This window comes from Leuciscus leuciscus, assembly GCF_965113295.1.
Source record: "Leuciscus leuciscus genome assembly, chromosome: 25".
In the NCBI taxonomy this organism is placed as follows: Eukaryota; Metazoa; Chordata; class Actinopteri; order Cypriniformes; family Leuciscidae; genus Leuciscus; species Leuciscus leuciscus.
Window position 1 is genome coordinate 12,066,353 of NC_138724.1, and position 18,051 is coordinate 12,084,403.

Below are 18,051 nucleotides of genomic sequence, written 5' to 3' on the forward strand. Positions count from 1 at the left end.
ACATCGTTATAGAATAGGACGTCTCGGTTAAATAAGTGAACAGACTTTAGAGCAAGAATTAATTTTCTTTCCTAGAAATTAGGAAAAAATAACTAATTCAAAAGACGATAGAAAAGGTAATAAAAGGTGTGCAAGAACGCTGAACCTATTCAATAATAGGCTACTACTATACCACAATTATTAGCCTACTACTACTACTACTACTAATAATAATAATAATAAAGAGATAATAATATAATTTGAAGAGATATTCACATTTGTGAAATGAGTCTCCTGCAGGTTTATTTCTGCCTGCTGAAGTCGATGTCTGGCACGGAAGCGACTGTGGGGGGGAATCAGTGGCTGTAGCTCAAAACCAGTAAGCTGCCCTACTAGACAAGGTTTTTAGACATTTTAGCGCGTTGCGTGCTTCAGTGCAAATAATCATCTCGCTCGCTGGATTTTCAGACACAGCCGTGTTTACTTCCGGATTCCTTAAATCAAGCCGCAGCGGGACTGAAGCTTTAGAATCTCAGTGTACTTACAGACATCAAGAAGACACGGACCACCGGCATCCTCAACACTGACAACTGAACCCCAGCAGCCCTGAGAACACCAGAGCTGAGTTCAAACCTGGAGAAACATCATTCAAAGTCAGTGAGGAGCAGCTCTATGTCCAGCACTGTTATTTAGGTATAGAGACCAAAAATCTAGTCCTGGATATAATTTGAGACAGCCGGTGAAAGTCAAATCAAAGCTGGAGTGGATCAGCTGCCAGCAGAATGGACTGGTTGATGGGGTGAGTTCAATATGGTCACTTATAAATTATCATGTTGTGGCATAAATGTATCTGTCTTCACATTTGAAAAGTTTTATGCCAGATCACAAATTTAAGTTTGTTTTTGTGAATTGCTAAACTTTGAAGTTTAGTGGAATATAAACTGAGTTTATTTAACTCAAGTGGCTCTGTCATTCGTCTAGAGTTTCATACAGCTAGGGGTCCAGATTCAGAACATTGTCTGACATTAAAATTGTCTGTAACTTTAAACTGAACATTGCATTTTGTTCTACGTATGTGGTTTCCTTCATGACATCCTGCCACATGAGAAGCTACACCCTGACCTGTTGGGTTATTTTAGGTTAAGAAGCTAACAGAAGACTTAAATATGTGTCACTGATGTATTACAGATCCATTGAAACCTTTACTTTTTGATAAATGCTTGGATTTGATTCAGTTTCTTGCCGAGATATTTTCTCAGGTATTTGCAAAATGCAAATAGTTGGATAGATATCTAAAAGTAGATTAGTTTTACATTAACTTGACTGCATGAGCTGCCATGTAAAATTTTCATTGGTCACTTAACATATTTACCTTGTGGTTTGACAGTATAAAGTGTGTATGGTTGGTTTATCTTATAAGGATAGTTCACCCAAAAATTCAAATCCTGTAATCATTTACTCGCCTCATGTTGTTTCAAACCTGTATTACTTTCTTTCTTTTGTGGAACATAAAAGAAGATTTTGAAAAATGTCTCTCGAGTTTTTGTCCATAATAACGCCAATGGGTTCCAATGCTGTTTTGGACCCCATTGACTTTCATTGTGTGACATGATTTGCATAACAGTTGAGACACAGGGTGCTGTTAGTTTTAAACTGTTGACTGACAATGGTTCAAGCTTATATTTGGTTGTTTCATATCAACTGCAGGTTCAGATCTGCTCTGGGCCTCACTATTCATATTTTGTCTGATTTTCTATTTATAATGGCACTTATTGCCATTGCCTATTTGCAAAGCAATTAGCATGCTTACATGAGCAGGTTGATGCTGGGTTCCTGGTCTTGTAGTTAAACCCATGAAGGGATAATTATTTGTAGATATATTTGGGGTGGTAGTGGCGCAGTGGATAAGACACATGCCTTTGGTGTGAGAGACCCGGGTTCGAATCCACTGTGAGACACCAATGTGTCCCTGAGCAAGACACTTAACCCCTAGTTGCTCCAGAGGCGTGCGACCTCTGACATATATAGCAATTGTAAGTCGCTTTGTATAAAAGCGTCAGCTAAATGAATAAATGTAAATGTAAATTTGTATTTTTATTATAAATTTTGCTGCAAAATTAAACTATTTCAATTTTTTTTATCCTTAAGATTTTATTTCACTGTGTTTTTTTTTAAATTTATATTTGCACTTTTTTCCATTTTTAGAAAAATCACCAATATGTAACGGACAAAATTCATGCTGAACTTTTTAAAAATTCTATAGCATTTATTTTATTTTATAATATATAATGTTTTTTTAACCGTCTTCTGAGCGAAGTCAGGATCTAAGAGTTTTGAATCATGTGAACTCCCATCTGCACTCTGATTGGTTGTCGCTGCATTATGCATAACTCTCATTTGCATAATATTGAAATCATATTTGATCAAATAAGCAACTCTCAATAAAAATTCATTCTATTACAACAGAGACTTTTATTACTGTGCAGACTTCCCATGTGCAAAAGTAAATGCTATATATTGTACATAGTTTTTAGGCTATGAAGTCATGAATAAACACATGCAAGAAGAAACGTGTAATTTTAAGAACATCTCTGTCGTTAATATTGGATGTTTAATGGCTTATTTGCCTTATTTTTACACCTGCATTATGTTTACCGTCATCTAACGCTCATTTAAAATTAATCTTTCAAATATGCATGATACTTCTCTGCCGATACCGATAACCGATTATTCAGAGTTACATCTACCGATATTTATGAGGGAAAAAAGAGAGGAAAATGTTGGGTTTTTTTCAATTATGCTGTAAACTATACCGGAAACCCTCTCATTTAGTAGATTATAATTAACAACAGAGCCCAAACTATTATATTCAACTGCAATTTTTTTTTGATAATTATACTCAAATAAAAACTGTTCTTGACTTATACAAGTAATTTGCAAGTAAATCCTGAGGTAAATATGCAACGTTAAGTAACGCATTGTTCACACTTTTTCTTTCCGCGGTTTAAACACTGATTGAGCGATTACATGAGACATGTTACATTTTGGGAAGTTTTACTGTATCTTTAAACATACCTTTTGATGTTAATGGATGCTTTTTCATGCTACAACTATAAGCTATTTAAGAGTGTCAAAACGCCATTTATTGTTTGAATTTCACTATACAATCAACATAATTTTAAAGCTGAGACTTTGTTTCTTATTAGAAGTAACAAAACAAAGCTCTTTATGATTATTGGATGGGAGGTGCTACAAATAATGTGTGGTGTTGGGAAAAAAACGCTGACCTGCAACCCTGGCTACGGGTGAGTCATAGGGTCAAATCGAGCCTGATTTAACCTCACCATTTTTTAAACTCTTAATGTGTTATTATTGCATTAACTTCGACAGCAATTCAAAATGAGACATTTTCTTCTTACACAGTATGAGTTGCAGTCTGACAAGTTTTTCTGCACCCTTTTGATTAACAGGATTTAATCGACCCTGATCATTGGCTGTTTTTAAAATAATTGCTTTTATCAGCCAATACGTCAATGCATCCCTACTTTCAAACACTAATAATTTAATAACACTGTTAAATTAACCTTTAGCTAATCGCAAAATGAATATTTATTCTTCTTATTGTACATTATGATGGTGTGATGTTTAAGTTCACATATGGCTTTTAAACAAATGAATTTAGGTAACATTTTAATTTAAGGTGACGTAGTTACACGCTACATGTACTTACTACAGTAATAACAATAAATTATCCATGATTACAAGTAACTAACCCTAAACCAAACCCTAACCGTAACTATGTAGTTGTCACGACACAGAAGGGAACAGACGGTGGATGTAAAATAAACAGTTTATTGACAGATCGGGAGCAAAACAGAGCACAGCAGGTGAAGGATGGTATTACTAGATGACATGTAGCGCTTAGCTGACTGTAACGCAAATGAAGATGAAGGAAGTGAGGTTGAGGATTATGTCGATCGAGGAACGAAGACACAGGGAGGTTATGAGGATCCGAAGACTGCAGACTACTGAAGACGAAGATGAGGATGAAGACAAGGATCAGGTATGGGAATGCTGGGAATCTCTGGTGAGAGCAGCAAGAGTCTGTGTAATGTGTGACGAGACCGGACAGTGAACTGGATGGAGTGCAGGCTTGAGAGGCTGATGAGGGTGAACAGGTGCAGGTGATTATAATTCCGGTGATGATGAACGAGTGGGTGGATCTGGTGTTGATGGCTGAGTGGATGTCAGGCGTAGGAGGTATGCCATCATCACCATCACCAGATCCTGTGGAGGGAGACAGAGGGTCAGTGTAAGGTTTGAGAATAGAAACCTGAAATGAAGGTGAGATTCTGTAATGTGAGGGGAGTTTCAGGCAATATGTGACATTGTTGAGCTGCCTCTGCACCTTGAAGGGACCCATATAGTGGAGACTCAGCTTACGGCAGGGCAGGCGGAGATGGATTTCCCAGGTGGACAGCCACACCAACTGTCCAGGGTGATATTGGGGTGTGTTCCCTCGTTTGATGTCTGCCTGTTCCTTGTGTCTCTGCACTGCCTGCTGGAGATGGACATGGGCTGAGTCCCACACCCTCTCACTCTGCTGGAACCAGTAGTTGACAGCTGGAACCTCTGATGGGTCGCTGGACCAGGGGAAGAGAGGTGGTTGGTAACCCAACACGCACTGGAACGGAGTAAGGCCGGTTGTAGCCTGGCGGAGATGGATTTCCCGGCTGGACAGCCACACCAACTGTCCAGGGTGATATTGGGGTGTGTTCCCTCGTTTGATGTCTGCCTGTTTCTTGTGTCTCTGCACTGGCTGATGGAGATGGACATGGGCTGAGTCCCACACCCTCTCGCTCTGCTGGAACCAGTAGTTGACTGCTGGAACCTCTGATGGGTCGCTGGACCAGGGGAAGAGAGGTGGTTGGTAACCCAACACGCACTGGAACGGAGTAAGGCCGGTTGTAGCCTGGCGGAGATGGATTTCCCGGCTGGACAGCCACACCAACTGTTCAGGGTGATATTGGGGTGTGTTCCCTCGTTTGATGTCTGCCTGTTTCTTGTGTCTCTGCACTGGCTGATGGAGATGGACATGGGCTGAGTCCCACACCCTCTCGCTCTGCTGGAACCAGTAGTTGACTGCTGGAACCTCTGATGGGTCGCTGGACCAGGGGAAGAGAGGTGGTTGGTAACCCAACACGCACTGGAACGGAGTAAGGCCGGTTGTAGCCTGACGAACGGAGTTCTCGGCTACTAAGGTTGGTCATAAAACCGATGCCCAGATGGGACCAGGGACGGTTGGGTATGGGTAATGGTGTGAGTTTACCTTCTGGGAGTTGATGGGGAGTGTTGCTGATGGCACAGACCTACCTCTGACGTATCAGGAGATATCCTGGGCCATAGAGGGCCACCAGTAGCGTTGGCTGAGGAGCGAGAGGGTTCGCTGACTATCTGGGTGTCCAGAGCCCGGAGAGGTGTGAGCGGAGTCCATGAGGGACAGACGATAGGTCGATGGTATAAAGATACGTCCCTCAGGACCTCCCGGCGTAGCAGGTTTGGTCAAAGTAATTCTGCTCCGCCGGGGACAGCTTCTTAGAGTAGAAGGTACATGGACATGGATGGAGGCGTAGGAATCACCCTGCCGCTGCGACAGCACTGCTCCGACTCCAGTGGTAGATGCATCGACCTCGATGACAAACGGTAGCTCAGGGTTCAGATGGCGGAGACAAATGCTGTCTTAAGGTCTTCGAAGGAGAGGAGGGCAAGAGGTGTCCAGGACAGAGACTTGGGCCAGTTTTTCAGTGGAGAGGTGAACTGATTAAACTGTAATTCTTGATGACAACGGTAAAAATTAGCGAAGCCCAGGAATCTCTGCAACTCTTTAATGGTGGTGGGTTGTGGCCAGTTCTGGATGGATTCCACCTTCCTCTGGTCCATTTGGATGCCATGTTGGTCGATGATGTACCCCAGGAAGTGGGCGGAGGAAGTGTGGAACTCACATTTCTCTAATTTGAGGTAGAGTTGGTGATCCTGAAGACGCTGGAGAACTCGTTTTACACGTTGATGATGTTCCGACAGGGTTTTGGAGTAAATAAGAATATCGTCTATGTAGACGATGACGAACTGGTTGAGGAAGTCTCTAAATACCTAGGTTGAAGAGGGACAGAACAGGTCTGACGACTGCTGACAGGCAATGTTGGAAGCAAGATTCTCCCCACTGGAGGATCTCCCCTGAATTCTAGTCCACACGTGGCTCATGTTGTTGCATCCACGGGCGTCCCAGGATGATGTCAGCGGTAGATCCTTCCAGCACCATTAACGAGATTTCCTCTGTGTGCAGACATCCTATGAGGACAACAGAGTGGGGGAGAAATGACAGATGCGACCACGGCCCAGCGGTTTTCCCAGGATGGAATGAATCTCTAGATTTTGGGGACTACGTTTCCTCTTAACGTTGAGCCTTTGGAGGAGGTTAAGAGATATGAAGTTCCCCGCTGAGCCAATGAGGGCTTGTGCTGAAACGGAGGTTTGACGGGTCAGAACATATACGGTAGTATGAGTTAGAGGAGTAATTTTAGGTGGAAGATGGACTGCACTCACCGCTGGGCGTGGTGGTCGGATGGGACAGTTCTGTAGAACGTGTCTTTCTCCCCCACAGTATAGACAGAGATGTTTGTTAATCCCCCGCTGACACTCCACAAGAGTGAGATGGTTGGAGTCGAGCTGCATTAGCTCAGGTGCTGGAAGGGCAACAGATGTTGCAGCGGGGATTGGTGCGGTGAGCAGGCTGACAGTCGTTGTGACACCCAGATGTTTTTTTGGATGAAATTCCCGATCTCCATGGCATCATCTTTGGATTGTCCGAAGACCTCCTTCATAGGGTTGGTGAAGGCTGATAACGAGGTGGTTACTTGAGCGTTGGACTGCCACAACGAATGTGCCCACTGTAGCGCTCGACCAGAGAGAAGAGAAATCATGAAGGCCACGCGATCCGTGGGGAAGAGATATGGCTGCATTTCGTAGTTCGTAGTACGTAGTATGTAGCATTGAAGGAGAAATCCGCTGCAATCCTCCGCCTCGCCGGTGAATGTCGCTGGACGGGCCATGGGACTGGCTGAGGCAGCAGCAGAAGATGGTTACAGTGATTGCCAAACTGCTTGAACCAGTTAGGTAAACGGATCCGTGCTCGTGTTTGGGCTCTCAGTGCTCTGCATGGTAGGTCTGGTCTTCTGTCACAACACAGAAAGGAACAGACGATGGATGTAAAATAAACAGTTTATTGACAGAACTGGAGCAAAACAGAGCACAACAGGTGAAGGATGGTATTACTAGATGACACGTAGATGACTTAGCTGACTGTAATACAAATGAAGATGAAGGAAGTGAGGTTGAGGATTATTTAGATTGAGAAACAAAGACACAGGGAGGTTATGAGGATCCGAAGACTGCAGACTACTGAAAAAGAGGAGGATTAAGATCAGGTACGGGAATGCTGGGAATCTCTGGTGAGAGCAGGAAGAGTCTGTGTAACATGTGATGAGACCAGACAGTGAACTGGAGGGAGTGCAGGCTTAATATGGTGAGGCTGATGAGGCTGAACAGGTGCAGGCGACTAGAATGATGATGAACGAGTGGGCGGATCTGGTGCTGATGGCTGAGTGGATGGTGTGAGTGACTCCGTGACAATAGTAAGTACATATAGTTAATTAATATTACTTATCTAGAGGAAGTACAATGTAACTACGACACCTTAAAATAAAGTGTAACCTGAATTTATTTAGACAAAAAAGTAAGCTATAGAATTTTTATAATTTATTGTTTATCGGCCATAACATGTCAGTAATTATAAGATTATAATTCTGGTATCTGCCAGAATTTCAATATCACTGTATTATTCTCTGTCGATTTGATTTTGATTGTCTTTAATCTGGTCAGAAGTTGTTCAGGTTCTGTCAGGGGACTGTTAGTGTCCCTGCTTTGCATTATAGTTTTAAAGAATTTGAAGCTATTGATGTCAAGGAGGGCACTTGACACACTTGGAATGGAGCATAGAGCTTTTATTTGAGTGGAGATTTCCACTATGTAGAAATAATAGCGATTACAGAAAGGCCGGAGGGAAGGAAGCGTCTCCACTGGGTGGAGGGAGCCATTGTTTTCAGAACCGTGTTTTATGGGAACTGTGTCAGCTTTTACAATAGCATGACGTTTATTATGCCGGGTCAAGATTTTATGACTGGTCAACTTGAGTTATTAGTTTAGTTGGTTCTAGCTTGCTACAGTGTTAAAATATTTGACACTGTTTCTTTAACATACTTGTTTCCTTTCGACCATTTGTAGACCGATATTCTAAAAATGTAAGTGTTTTACCTGGAATGAAAGTAAATAAATTGATGAGTTTGACAAAAGAAAGCATTATTATTTGTGGTCTTGAGAACTGTTTTTGATGCTTGGTGAAATATGGCAGTGTGTTTTTTTTTTCTTCTAAAAGGTCCTGGTCTGTCCTTGGAGTTTGTACTTGTTTTCCTTGGCATAGCTGCTACTTTCTTGTTTGCTTTCAATTTCTATACTTAGTGCAGAACTGACATTGCCAGTACATTTCAAAACAAGTTCAAATTTGAGTAATATTAAGCTCTCTACTCTATTTAAAAAATTAAAAAATCTTGTCTTTTTAAACATCTCTGAACTCCTATAGCTCTTATGTGATAAACATGGCTATTTCAATTGAATAAAAACACAGTAACCATTTTTTTATAGCATCTTGTATTTTCTTATGGCTCCTTTGTTTTTCCAGATCTGTTAATTCGTTTAAAAAACATTGAAAATGTTTTTCATACATATGACTAGAATGTCTTGTCTTTGATGACCATGTTTTTCATTTCTGAGTTCAAATTCAAGAGCGCCCGTCAAAATGTCTTGATATCATAATGAAAAAAACCTCATTACAAGAATGAAATTCTAGAAAAGAAAACCATTGAAGCAAACCATTTCTTCTTTTTTATTTTAAAATCTTTAATTATTATTTAATAGTGGAAAAAAAACTGCACTGCTTAAATAATAATATATAATAATAATAATAAAAACTGTTGTCCACCAAATAAAAGTAGGATACACTTTATTTCGACGGTCCATATTAGACATTCTACCAACTATAAGTAACTTTATAACTAACTCTCATTAATTCAGAAAACTAGTTAACAACGACTAACATGATAGAGAATGATCATGATAGAGAAGACCCACGCAGACCCTCATAACTGTGTGTCATGGTCAGTAAATCTTAAAATATCATATAGTTTGTCCTTATGACAAAGCAAGGTTAGTTCAGGTTGTAAGATGTCGTGGTTCAACTGAGAAAATATTTATGAATTAATAATTTAAGATATTTGAAAAATAATATACTTTAAAACAAATTAAAGCGTTTCTTTAAAGACTCTTCAAAACCGTATGAAATACATATTTAATGTGTTTTAAACTAGCTCTTTAAAAAGATTTTCTTCATCACAATGTCATTGATTCAAATGGGAAAGGCAGTGGTATCTTGGTGGCAGATATTTTTGATGTATAAAATATTAAACGTGTTTGGGCTGATGTATATTTCAGCTAGGAAGACTGACACTTGTGATAACTGATAATAACCTTCTGTGATACCTCTTTTATCTGAAGTGAATTTCTAACAATGAGCTCATAGGGTTCACATTGTCTTTATTAGCACTGTAAAGCAAACATCACCACACAAAATGTCAATAAGACTGGCTTTCTAAAAGTATCTTGAGATATATAGCTTGTAATGTTGGTCAAACAGACGGTTAGAGCCTCAATCAGTCTTTTAAAACCAAAAACAATCCCTCATAGCCTGTAGGTTTACCTTTAGTCATAGTCTTTTTGATTGGCTGTCGGATGCAATGTCTGCTGTCAGCCAATGAGCAGAGGTCATGTGGTCTTGTCCATTTATTAATTTTAACTATATATGCTGTTGTGGTTCTTGTCGTGCTAAATATTGTTTTTATTCTGATATAGTTGCCTGAAAAGGGATTTAATGCCTTTTAATGTACATAAAAGCAAAGGTTTTATGAGTTTGGGAAGGAAGTTTGACAGGTCAATGAACTAAATCATTCCTTATACTGTACTAAAGTAGGTAGGCCTTTGTGTTCTTGGTCTCTCTGCTGGTCCTGTATTATAATAATGCATGTGCGCCCTCTTCAGGCTGTATACTGTTATTATTTCATCCTCATCCATGAGCTTCATGTCTGTAAACATCACTGCCTGAATAATGACCTCTGGGGGTCACGGGACAGCTGGTAGATTAAATGCGCATTATTAAACGACATATTGGGCTCCATATGTCTCCTTTATGTGTGCGGATGACATGGCATGTTATGTTTTATGCGGACAGGAAGCTATGCATAAGGATTGTATGTAAAATGTGTTCATGGACCTTTTTTATCAACATAAATTTTTGACATGTTATGACTTCAACTTAATTTGAATGACTTTTGTTGAAATTTTGTTAGTTAAAATTTTCCATGTACACTACCGTTCAAATGTTTGGGGTCGGTAAAGGATTTGTTAATGTTTTTTGTGATTTATGTGATGAAAAATCCCGAAAAAAAATATTTTTGTAATTTAAAAGAACTGTTTTCTATTTAAATAAGTGTAATTTATTACTGTGATCAAAGCTGAATTTTCAGCATCATCACTCCAGTCTTCAGTGTCACATGATCCTTCAGAAATCATTCTAATATGCGGATTTGATGCTCAAGAAACATTTCTGATTATTATCAATGTTGATAACTGTTGCGCTACTTCATATTTTGACAGTGGACTTTTTTTTTCCAGGATTCTTTGATAAATAGAAAGTCAAAAGAAATATCAATCTTTTGTAGGGGAGAACCGGGGCGAAAGTAACGCGGGACGAAAGTAACAAAGCGATTTTCTCAGAGCCCTGACTATATTAGCATTTCAAGCTATGACAGCACGTTCAGTACGCAACCCTTGACGGAGCTGCCAAATATCACGTGATTTCGTCATCGTTTCCCGCAGTTAGGTCCAGTAAGCAGTTTTCGAGTTCGATAAGTAAATTACTGAAGCGGTACTTTTTTTCTAATTACAAGATGTGTTTTTCGTTTCATGTCAAACAGTAATGATCAATCTACATGTTATCGAGTGCTGTAACACATCCTGAAGTTTGCCTTGTTAGAGTTTTTCATTATAAAAGTAAATCGGGTTTAAACGTCAGGAGTTCCTGTCGGGACGAAAGTAACACTTGTTACTTTTGTCCCGCTATAGTGAAAACAAGTGTTTCTTTTGTCGCGCTGCTAATGTGGTGACTTTCTCTGTGTTGCAGCATTTATTAAAACATGTTTATGTCATGTTATACCAACAGAACATGGCAAGAGTGAGGGTCAGTAAGACAGATAGAGGTCTGATTCAGCCAGATGTTTAAGAGATTGCATTCACATTTAAATCAGCTGATTTCTGTCACCATTCCATTTACCTTAGTCACATTTAGGTTTTAGCCATACCTTATAGCTTTTCCACCTCCACCTATGTATTTGCAGGGTTTCCATCCTGATGTTTTAATGCAGATTTTAAATTTATGCATAAAAAATTGATGGAAACATGACTATTGTTACATTATGTTGAGAATTTATATTATGGTAATTTAATTTAATTTTCATATTGTTCATGTTGAAAACACATTTTATAAAATAGATTGACATTGCCAATAAAAAAAAATATTCTAAAGAATTCAAGTTTGTACTGTTGGGTTATTTGAAACATTGATGAAACTGAAATTTAAAATGAAAATGTAAATTAATTTTTTTTTTGCAAATATAAAGGCCAAAATATGTTTGCAGTTACATGTTAACAAGGTCATATACTCAGGTATATTTAGGCTAATAAAAAAAAACAAAAAAAACAAGAGTAACACAAACAATCTAGCTTGTATATTGTTGTGTTACTTTTGACCCACCTGTGTGTTACTTTCGTCCCAACTGACGGGGTCGAAAGTAACATGAGCAGTCTTAAGTTCAAAGTGAAATTATACTGAAGTCCTTCTACATTTTTACAAAATACCACCTGGTATTGATAGACCACACTTGTGAGTGACTGACCACAGCAAAAATATATCTCTGTCTAAAACATCATCTTTTCAAATTATGTTTTTCTGAAAAATGGTACTTTCGCCCCTGCTCTCCCCTAACATTATAAATGTATTTACTGTCCATTTTTATCAATTGAATGCATTCTTGATGAGTAAAAGCATTCATTCTTAAAAAAAACAAAAAAACTTTGAACGGTAGTGTAGTCTCAATTAATATGAGATTATAAAAGTTGTATGTTTAATAGTTATTAAAAAGGATTAGAAAAAATGCTGTTAAAATAGTCTAAAATTGTTTCAGGGCACAACAGCTTAATGTCAACTACACACACACACACACACACACACACACACACACACACACACACACACACACACACACACACACACACACACACACACACACACACACACACACAAACACATATATATATATATATATATATATATATATATATATATATATATATATATATATATATATTATTCTGTTTTCTAATACTGATCAAAAGTTATAAGGTTAAGTGTGATTTTTATTGTCATCCCTAGATTTTTAATGAAAAAAACTACATTTTTGTTTATAAGACTTATATTTTGTATAAAATGTCAAAATAATATTTTAATAATAATATTTTTATTATTAGATTTTCGTATTTGGAGTATATACTTTATACACTCCTATACCAAGATAAACTTATTTTTTATAGTATCAACTTTTATATCAGTTATTAACCATTACATGGAAAAATGATTTTGCCATCTGTATTGGCCTGAATTCCTATATTTGGTATATTCCCTAGTAACATTAATTCATAACGGAACAAAAGCAGTTTGTTTATTGCACAATATCACCTTTAACTTCTTTGACTTGTGTGCTGTGTAATTATTAAAAGGAGGATTGCAATATGTCCAACCACTGGACAGCAAGTCGAGGTCAAATCAGTTCACATTCCAGCGCCATTGGCATCGATTCAAACCCGAACCCCTCCACATGCACAGCTGCAGACGCTCCACCATAGTGCTGATAGACTGGACACAAGAAGCAGAAATATCAGCACAATTCAGAAGCATCTGGATGGGCATTAGTCATCATAACCTCATATATATATATATATATATATATATATATATATATTGTTATTTATAGATAAATAAAGGACTAATTCATTTGAATGCACTGAATTTGAATTTGAGTGAGTTTTAATGGTTTTGCTTTCATATCTGTTCCCTCTCATTCTGAAAGTATTGTGACACATCTGAAAGAAATTCTCAGATATTCAAAAGAGCGATAGAAGTCTTTCATGTCTCACAGTGGATGTGATCTCTAAGCTCTCACTGGGTATCGAGAACAGATCTTGCTCTTTTCACACAGAAAATAATCTACCAGGGGTGTAACAATATATCGATATATAAAATGTATATATTTTATTCTTAAAAAAACAACAACAAAACAACATTTCCATTACTATCATGCTACAATATGAAACAATTTACAATACTGTTCAAAAGTATGGGGTTAGTAAGATTTCTTGATTTCTTTATTTGCCAGGATGTTAAATTAATCAAAAGTGACATTTATAATGTTATTTCTACTTGTATTTCAAATAAATGCTGTTCTTTTAAACTTTCTATTCATCAAAGAATTCTGAAAACATGTATCATGCTTTCCACAAAAATATTAAGTAGCACAACTATTTTTAACACACATAATACAACATATAATCATAGTAAATAATAGTAAATGTACATGTAAAAATAGTAAATAATATTAATAATAAAATAAATGTTTCTTGAGCATCAAATCATCATATTAGAATGATTTCTGAAGAATCATGTGACACTGAAGACTGGAGTAATGATGCTGAAAATGCAGTTTTGATCACAGGAATAAATTATATTTTAAAATATATTCAAATAGAAAACAGGTATTTAAAATTGTAATAATATTTCACAATATTACTGTTTTTTCACAATATTATTATTATTATTTTTTACGTAAAATAAATGCAGCCTTGGTGAGCATAAGAAAAGTGAAAAATCCTAAACTATTGAAAATTAGTGTACACAATTTGAATTGTGATTAATATAACACTACTGTGGAAATGTTTATGACTTTCAAAAAGAAAAAGAAAAAAGACTTTATTTATCCTAAATAGTCTGTCCACATTTAGTCATTTTTTCTCCCAGTACATTTTCTCATGTCTGAAATGTGTTTGCAGAACGATGTGAAACTCAGAGTGTCAGATGTTCTTCAGCTTATGACGAGAAATGAAACTATAAGGTGCGATGACTTCAAGTGTAATGCTCTAGATTACAGGATATTGCAACGAAACAAAACGGTTACATGGAATATACCCTCAAAAACCCCACAGTTCAATCTCTCGAGTCCGAAATATGAAGAAAGCCACCTGATATGAAGTTTCATATTCATTCATGCAGATGGTGCGATAGTTAGTAAAGTGACAGTTCAACCGAAAATGAAAATTCTTTCATTATTTACTCACGTCATTGCACGTATGACTTACATCAAGCACAAAAAGAATTTAGCAGAATGTCTAAGCTGCTCTTTTTCTATATAATGAAAGGAGAAAGTATCCTTTCAAGCTCCAGAAAAAGTAAAAAAAAATGCATTTTTATATGACTTATTCCTCATACACTGCCAGGCCCCCAAAAAAGAAAGAAAATTGCTGTTTCTTTACAGAGTGCTGGACTCTTGCATTCTCAATACAAGATCTTAACCCAAAAAATGATGCACCTCTTTATGGAAATAACATCACAACATTTATTTCCATCAAGAGCTGCGTCAATGTTTGGTCAAGATCTTGTATTGACAATGCAAGAGTCCAGCACTCTGTAACATTCTAGAAACATAATAATCACTGCAATAATGATCCAATCATAAACTCTAAAGCATTTGCCTATGATCCAAACAGCAACTTTTTTTTTTGGCCTGGCTATTTTTCCTAGTCTTCTGAAGCCATATGTTTGTTTCACCTAAAATTGTTACGTCCGCATTAATACACTAGATGGCAGCACTTCATCTTCAATAATTCTCTCTAACTATGTATCTTTATAGGACTGTAAAAGAAGTTCCATACACTAACCCTCATGCCTATTTTTTTGCCTATTTATAACTCTTTACACCCTGTTTCTTCTGTTTGATAATTCAAATTCACAGTTTACCAGCCCTTTTGAAGCGAAATGAAACGCATTAAGTCTTTTCTGTGTCTTGAAAGGAGATGCTGGACTATATTGGGAAGTATGCAGACATGAGTGGAATGTTCTAGAGGAGTGAGAGCAACACAGCGGCTGTTATCGTCTTTACTCAGCCTCCCACAGATGTTATCATCTTAAACCTGATGTGTGAAAACGAATATCGCATTCTTCAGCCATTTATCCAAACATAAATCGAGTTACATAAGTTCCTAAACTTTCTCTTGGCGCCAAATAGTTTACGGCGTCTGAGGTTTCATTAACTTAAACAAGGTTTGGATCAATTCATCACAGTGTTAACTGTGCCTCAAATCTTGTTACATTAATTAGGTTAGTGAGCCAACATATAATATTCAGTGAAGGCTGTTATTCTGGAGCTTTCCTACTGTTATGAGACGCATACATAACAGAGACTCTGTGGTTCATCTGGTGCTGATTGATTTGACTGTGCATGTGCCTACAGGCAGAACGTCCCGCCAGGAGGACTGACACATTTCAGCAAACGCTTACGTCACTCTGGTCACATGGTGCACGTTATAGGTCTGAGCAATGCAGCCTCACACTGTTTGCAACTGGAGATTGTAAAATGACACAAAAGCCTACTTGTCCCTTTTGTGATGCATGTAGTTTACACAAGCCAAGTCAAGTCGCCTTCATTAATATAGCGCTTTTAACAGTATAGATTGTATCAAAGCAGCTTTACAGTGATAACAGGAAATTACAGTAACCGAGATTGGCTTTACAGCAGCTTTAGAATAAAGTTGTTATCCAGCTAAAGTTAGTTTTGATTGATTGCTTCACTTCCGTTGCAAAGATCATTAGTTATTAACTTAGGAGCCGCTTACACGAAACCGTTCTAACAGAAAACACTCAACGCGCTCCGGCCGGCCATCCGCACAAAACAGTGCCTGGTGGCTCGAGAACGCAAACCCTAAAATAGATTCCAAGGTGTAAGCCTTGAAAAGCCTTTCTGCCCAAACCTCAAAAACGCAAACCCGCGAAAACGCAGACGGCGTGCACATGCGCATCACGTGTTTAGTCTATGCGCGTTTGAATATATATGTGCGCAGGCGTGTAATCCTTCTTTACAAACCAACCCTCAACAAACTACTTGTCTGGCCTTAAAAATGTATAATAAATGATTATTTATCGCTTCCGTGTAGCCACGTGAACCGGAACTATCCTGACAACGCTTTATATGTAAGGTAAAGGGAAGGGAAGGAGGCCTTCACAGGGGAGAGACTAGTTGACACTTTAGGACTGCGTTGTCGTCGTGTCCAGGTGCAGGTCCTTCATCAGATCTGGATACGGCCTGGATCCGGCAGACTGCGGTAAACCTCGGGATAAACAGAGATACTAATTTTAGCTTAGACGCCATCCTTCTTATGATGTAACAAGTACATCAGGATTTATGGGACGTGTTCCCGGTTCCAGCTGACCTAAACTATGCAGCCTAACATTGAATTATAGAAGTCTATAATGTGTTATGTGTATACTAGGCCAAAGATATGTGTTTTTAGTCTAGATTTGAACTGACAGAGTGTGTCTGCTTCCAGATCTATGTTAGGAAGACTGTTCCAGAGTTTAGGTGCTAAATAGGAAAAGGATCTACCGCCAGCAGTCGATTTTGATATTCTAGGTATTATCAACTGGCCGTAATTTTGAGATCGCAATAGACGTGAAGGACTATAATGCGTTAAGAGCTCGCTCAAGTACTGCGGAGCTAAACCATTTATTTCCTGATTTGTAAGTAATCAGCAATATTTTAAAATGTATACGATGTTTAATAGGGAGCCAATGCAGTGTTGACAGAACCGGGCTAATATGGTCATACTTCCTGGTTCTGGTAAGAACTCGAGCTGCTGCGTTTTGGACCAGCTGTAGTTTGTTTATTAAGCGTGCAGGGCAACCACCCATTATAGCTTTACAATAATCTAGCCTTGATGTCATGAACGCATGAACTAACTGTTCTGCATTTGTCATTGAGAGCATATGACGTCATTTCGATATATTTTTAAGATAGAAAAAAGCGGTTTTACAGACACTAGACACGTGACTTTCAAATGAAAGATTGGTATCAAAGAGCACACCCAGGTTCCTAACAGACAACGAAGACTTGACAGAGCAGCCATCGAGTGTTAGACAGTATTCTAGGTTATTACGTGAGGACGTTTTTTTGTCCAATAATTAGAATCTCTGTTTTTCAGAATTAATTAGTAGGAAATTACTAGTCATCCAGTTTTTTATATCAGCTATGCTTTCCGTTCATTTTGTGAATTGGTAAGTTTCGTCAGGGCGTGAAGAAATATAGAGCTGAGAATCATCAGCATAACAGTGAAAACTAATGCCATGCTTCCTAATGATATCTCCCAAGGGTAGCATATACAGAGTGAACAGCAACGGTCCTAGTACTGAGCCTTGTGGTACGCCATACTGAACTTGTGATCGATAAGACATCTCTTCATTTACTGCTACAAATTGATAACGGTCAGATATGTATGATTTAAACCATGCTAATGCAATACCACTAATGCCAACATAATTTTCGAGTCTATTTAAAAGAATGTTGTGGTCAATAGTATCAAATGCAGCACTAAGATCAAGTAACACTAATAGAGAGATACAACCATGATCAGATGATAAGAGCAAATCATTTGTGACTCTAATGAGAGCTGTCTCAGTACTATGGTAAGGTCTAAATCCTGACTGGAAATCCTTGCAGATATCATTTCTTTCTAAAAAGGACATAGTTG

General features: G+C 38.0%; 1 protein-coding gene across 1 annotated transcript in view; it reads left to right on the top strand.

Moving 5' to 3' along the window:
* Positions 1–422: 422 nt before the first annotated feature.
* mob2a (MOB kinase activator 2a) overlaps positions 423–18,051 on the top strand; it is a 53,069-nt gene continuing 35,440 nt past the window's right edge. Inside the window, exon 1 of the mRNA XM_082160533.1 lies at positions 423–778. Within this exon, the coding sequence (XP_082016659.1) occupies positions 762–778 (17 nt within the window). The 5' untranslated portion in view covers positions 423–761. The remainder of the gene's footprint in view (positions 779–18,051) is intronic.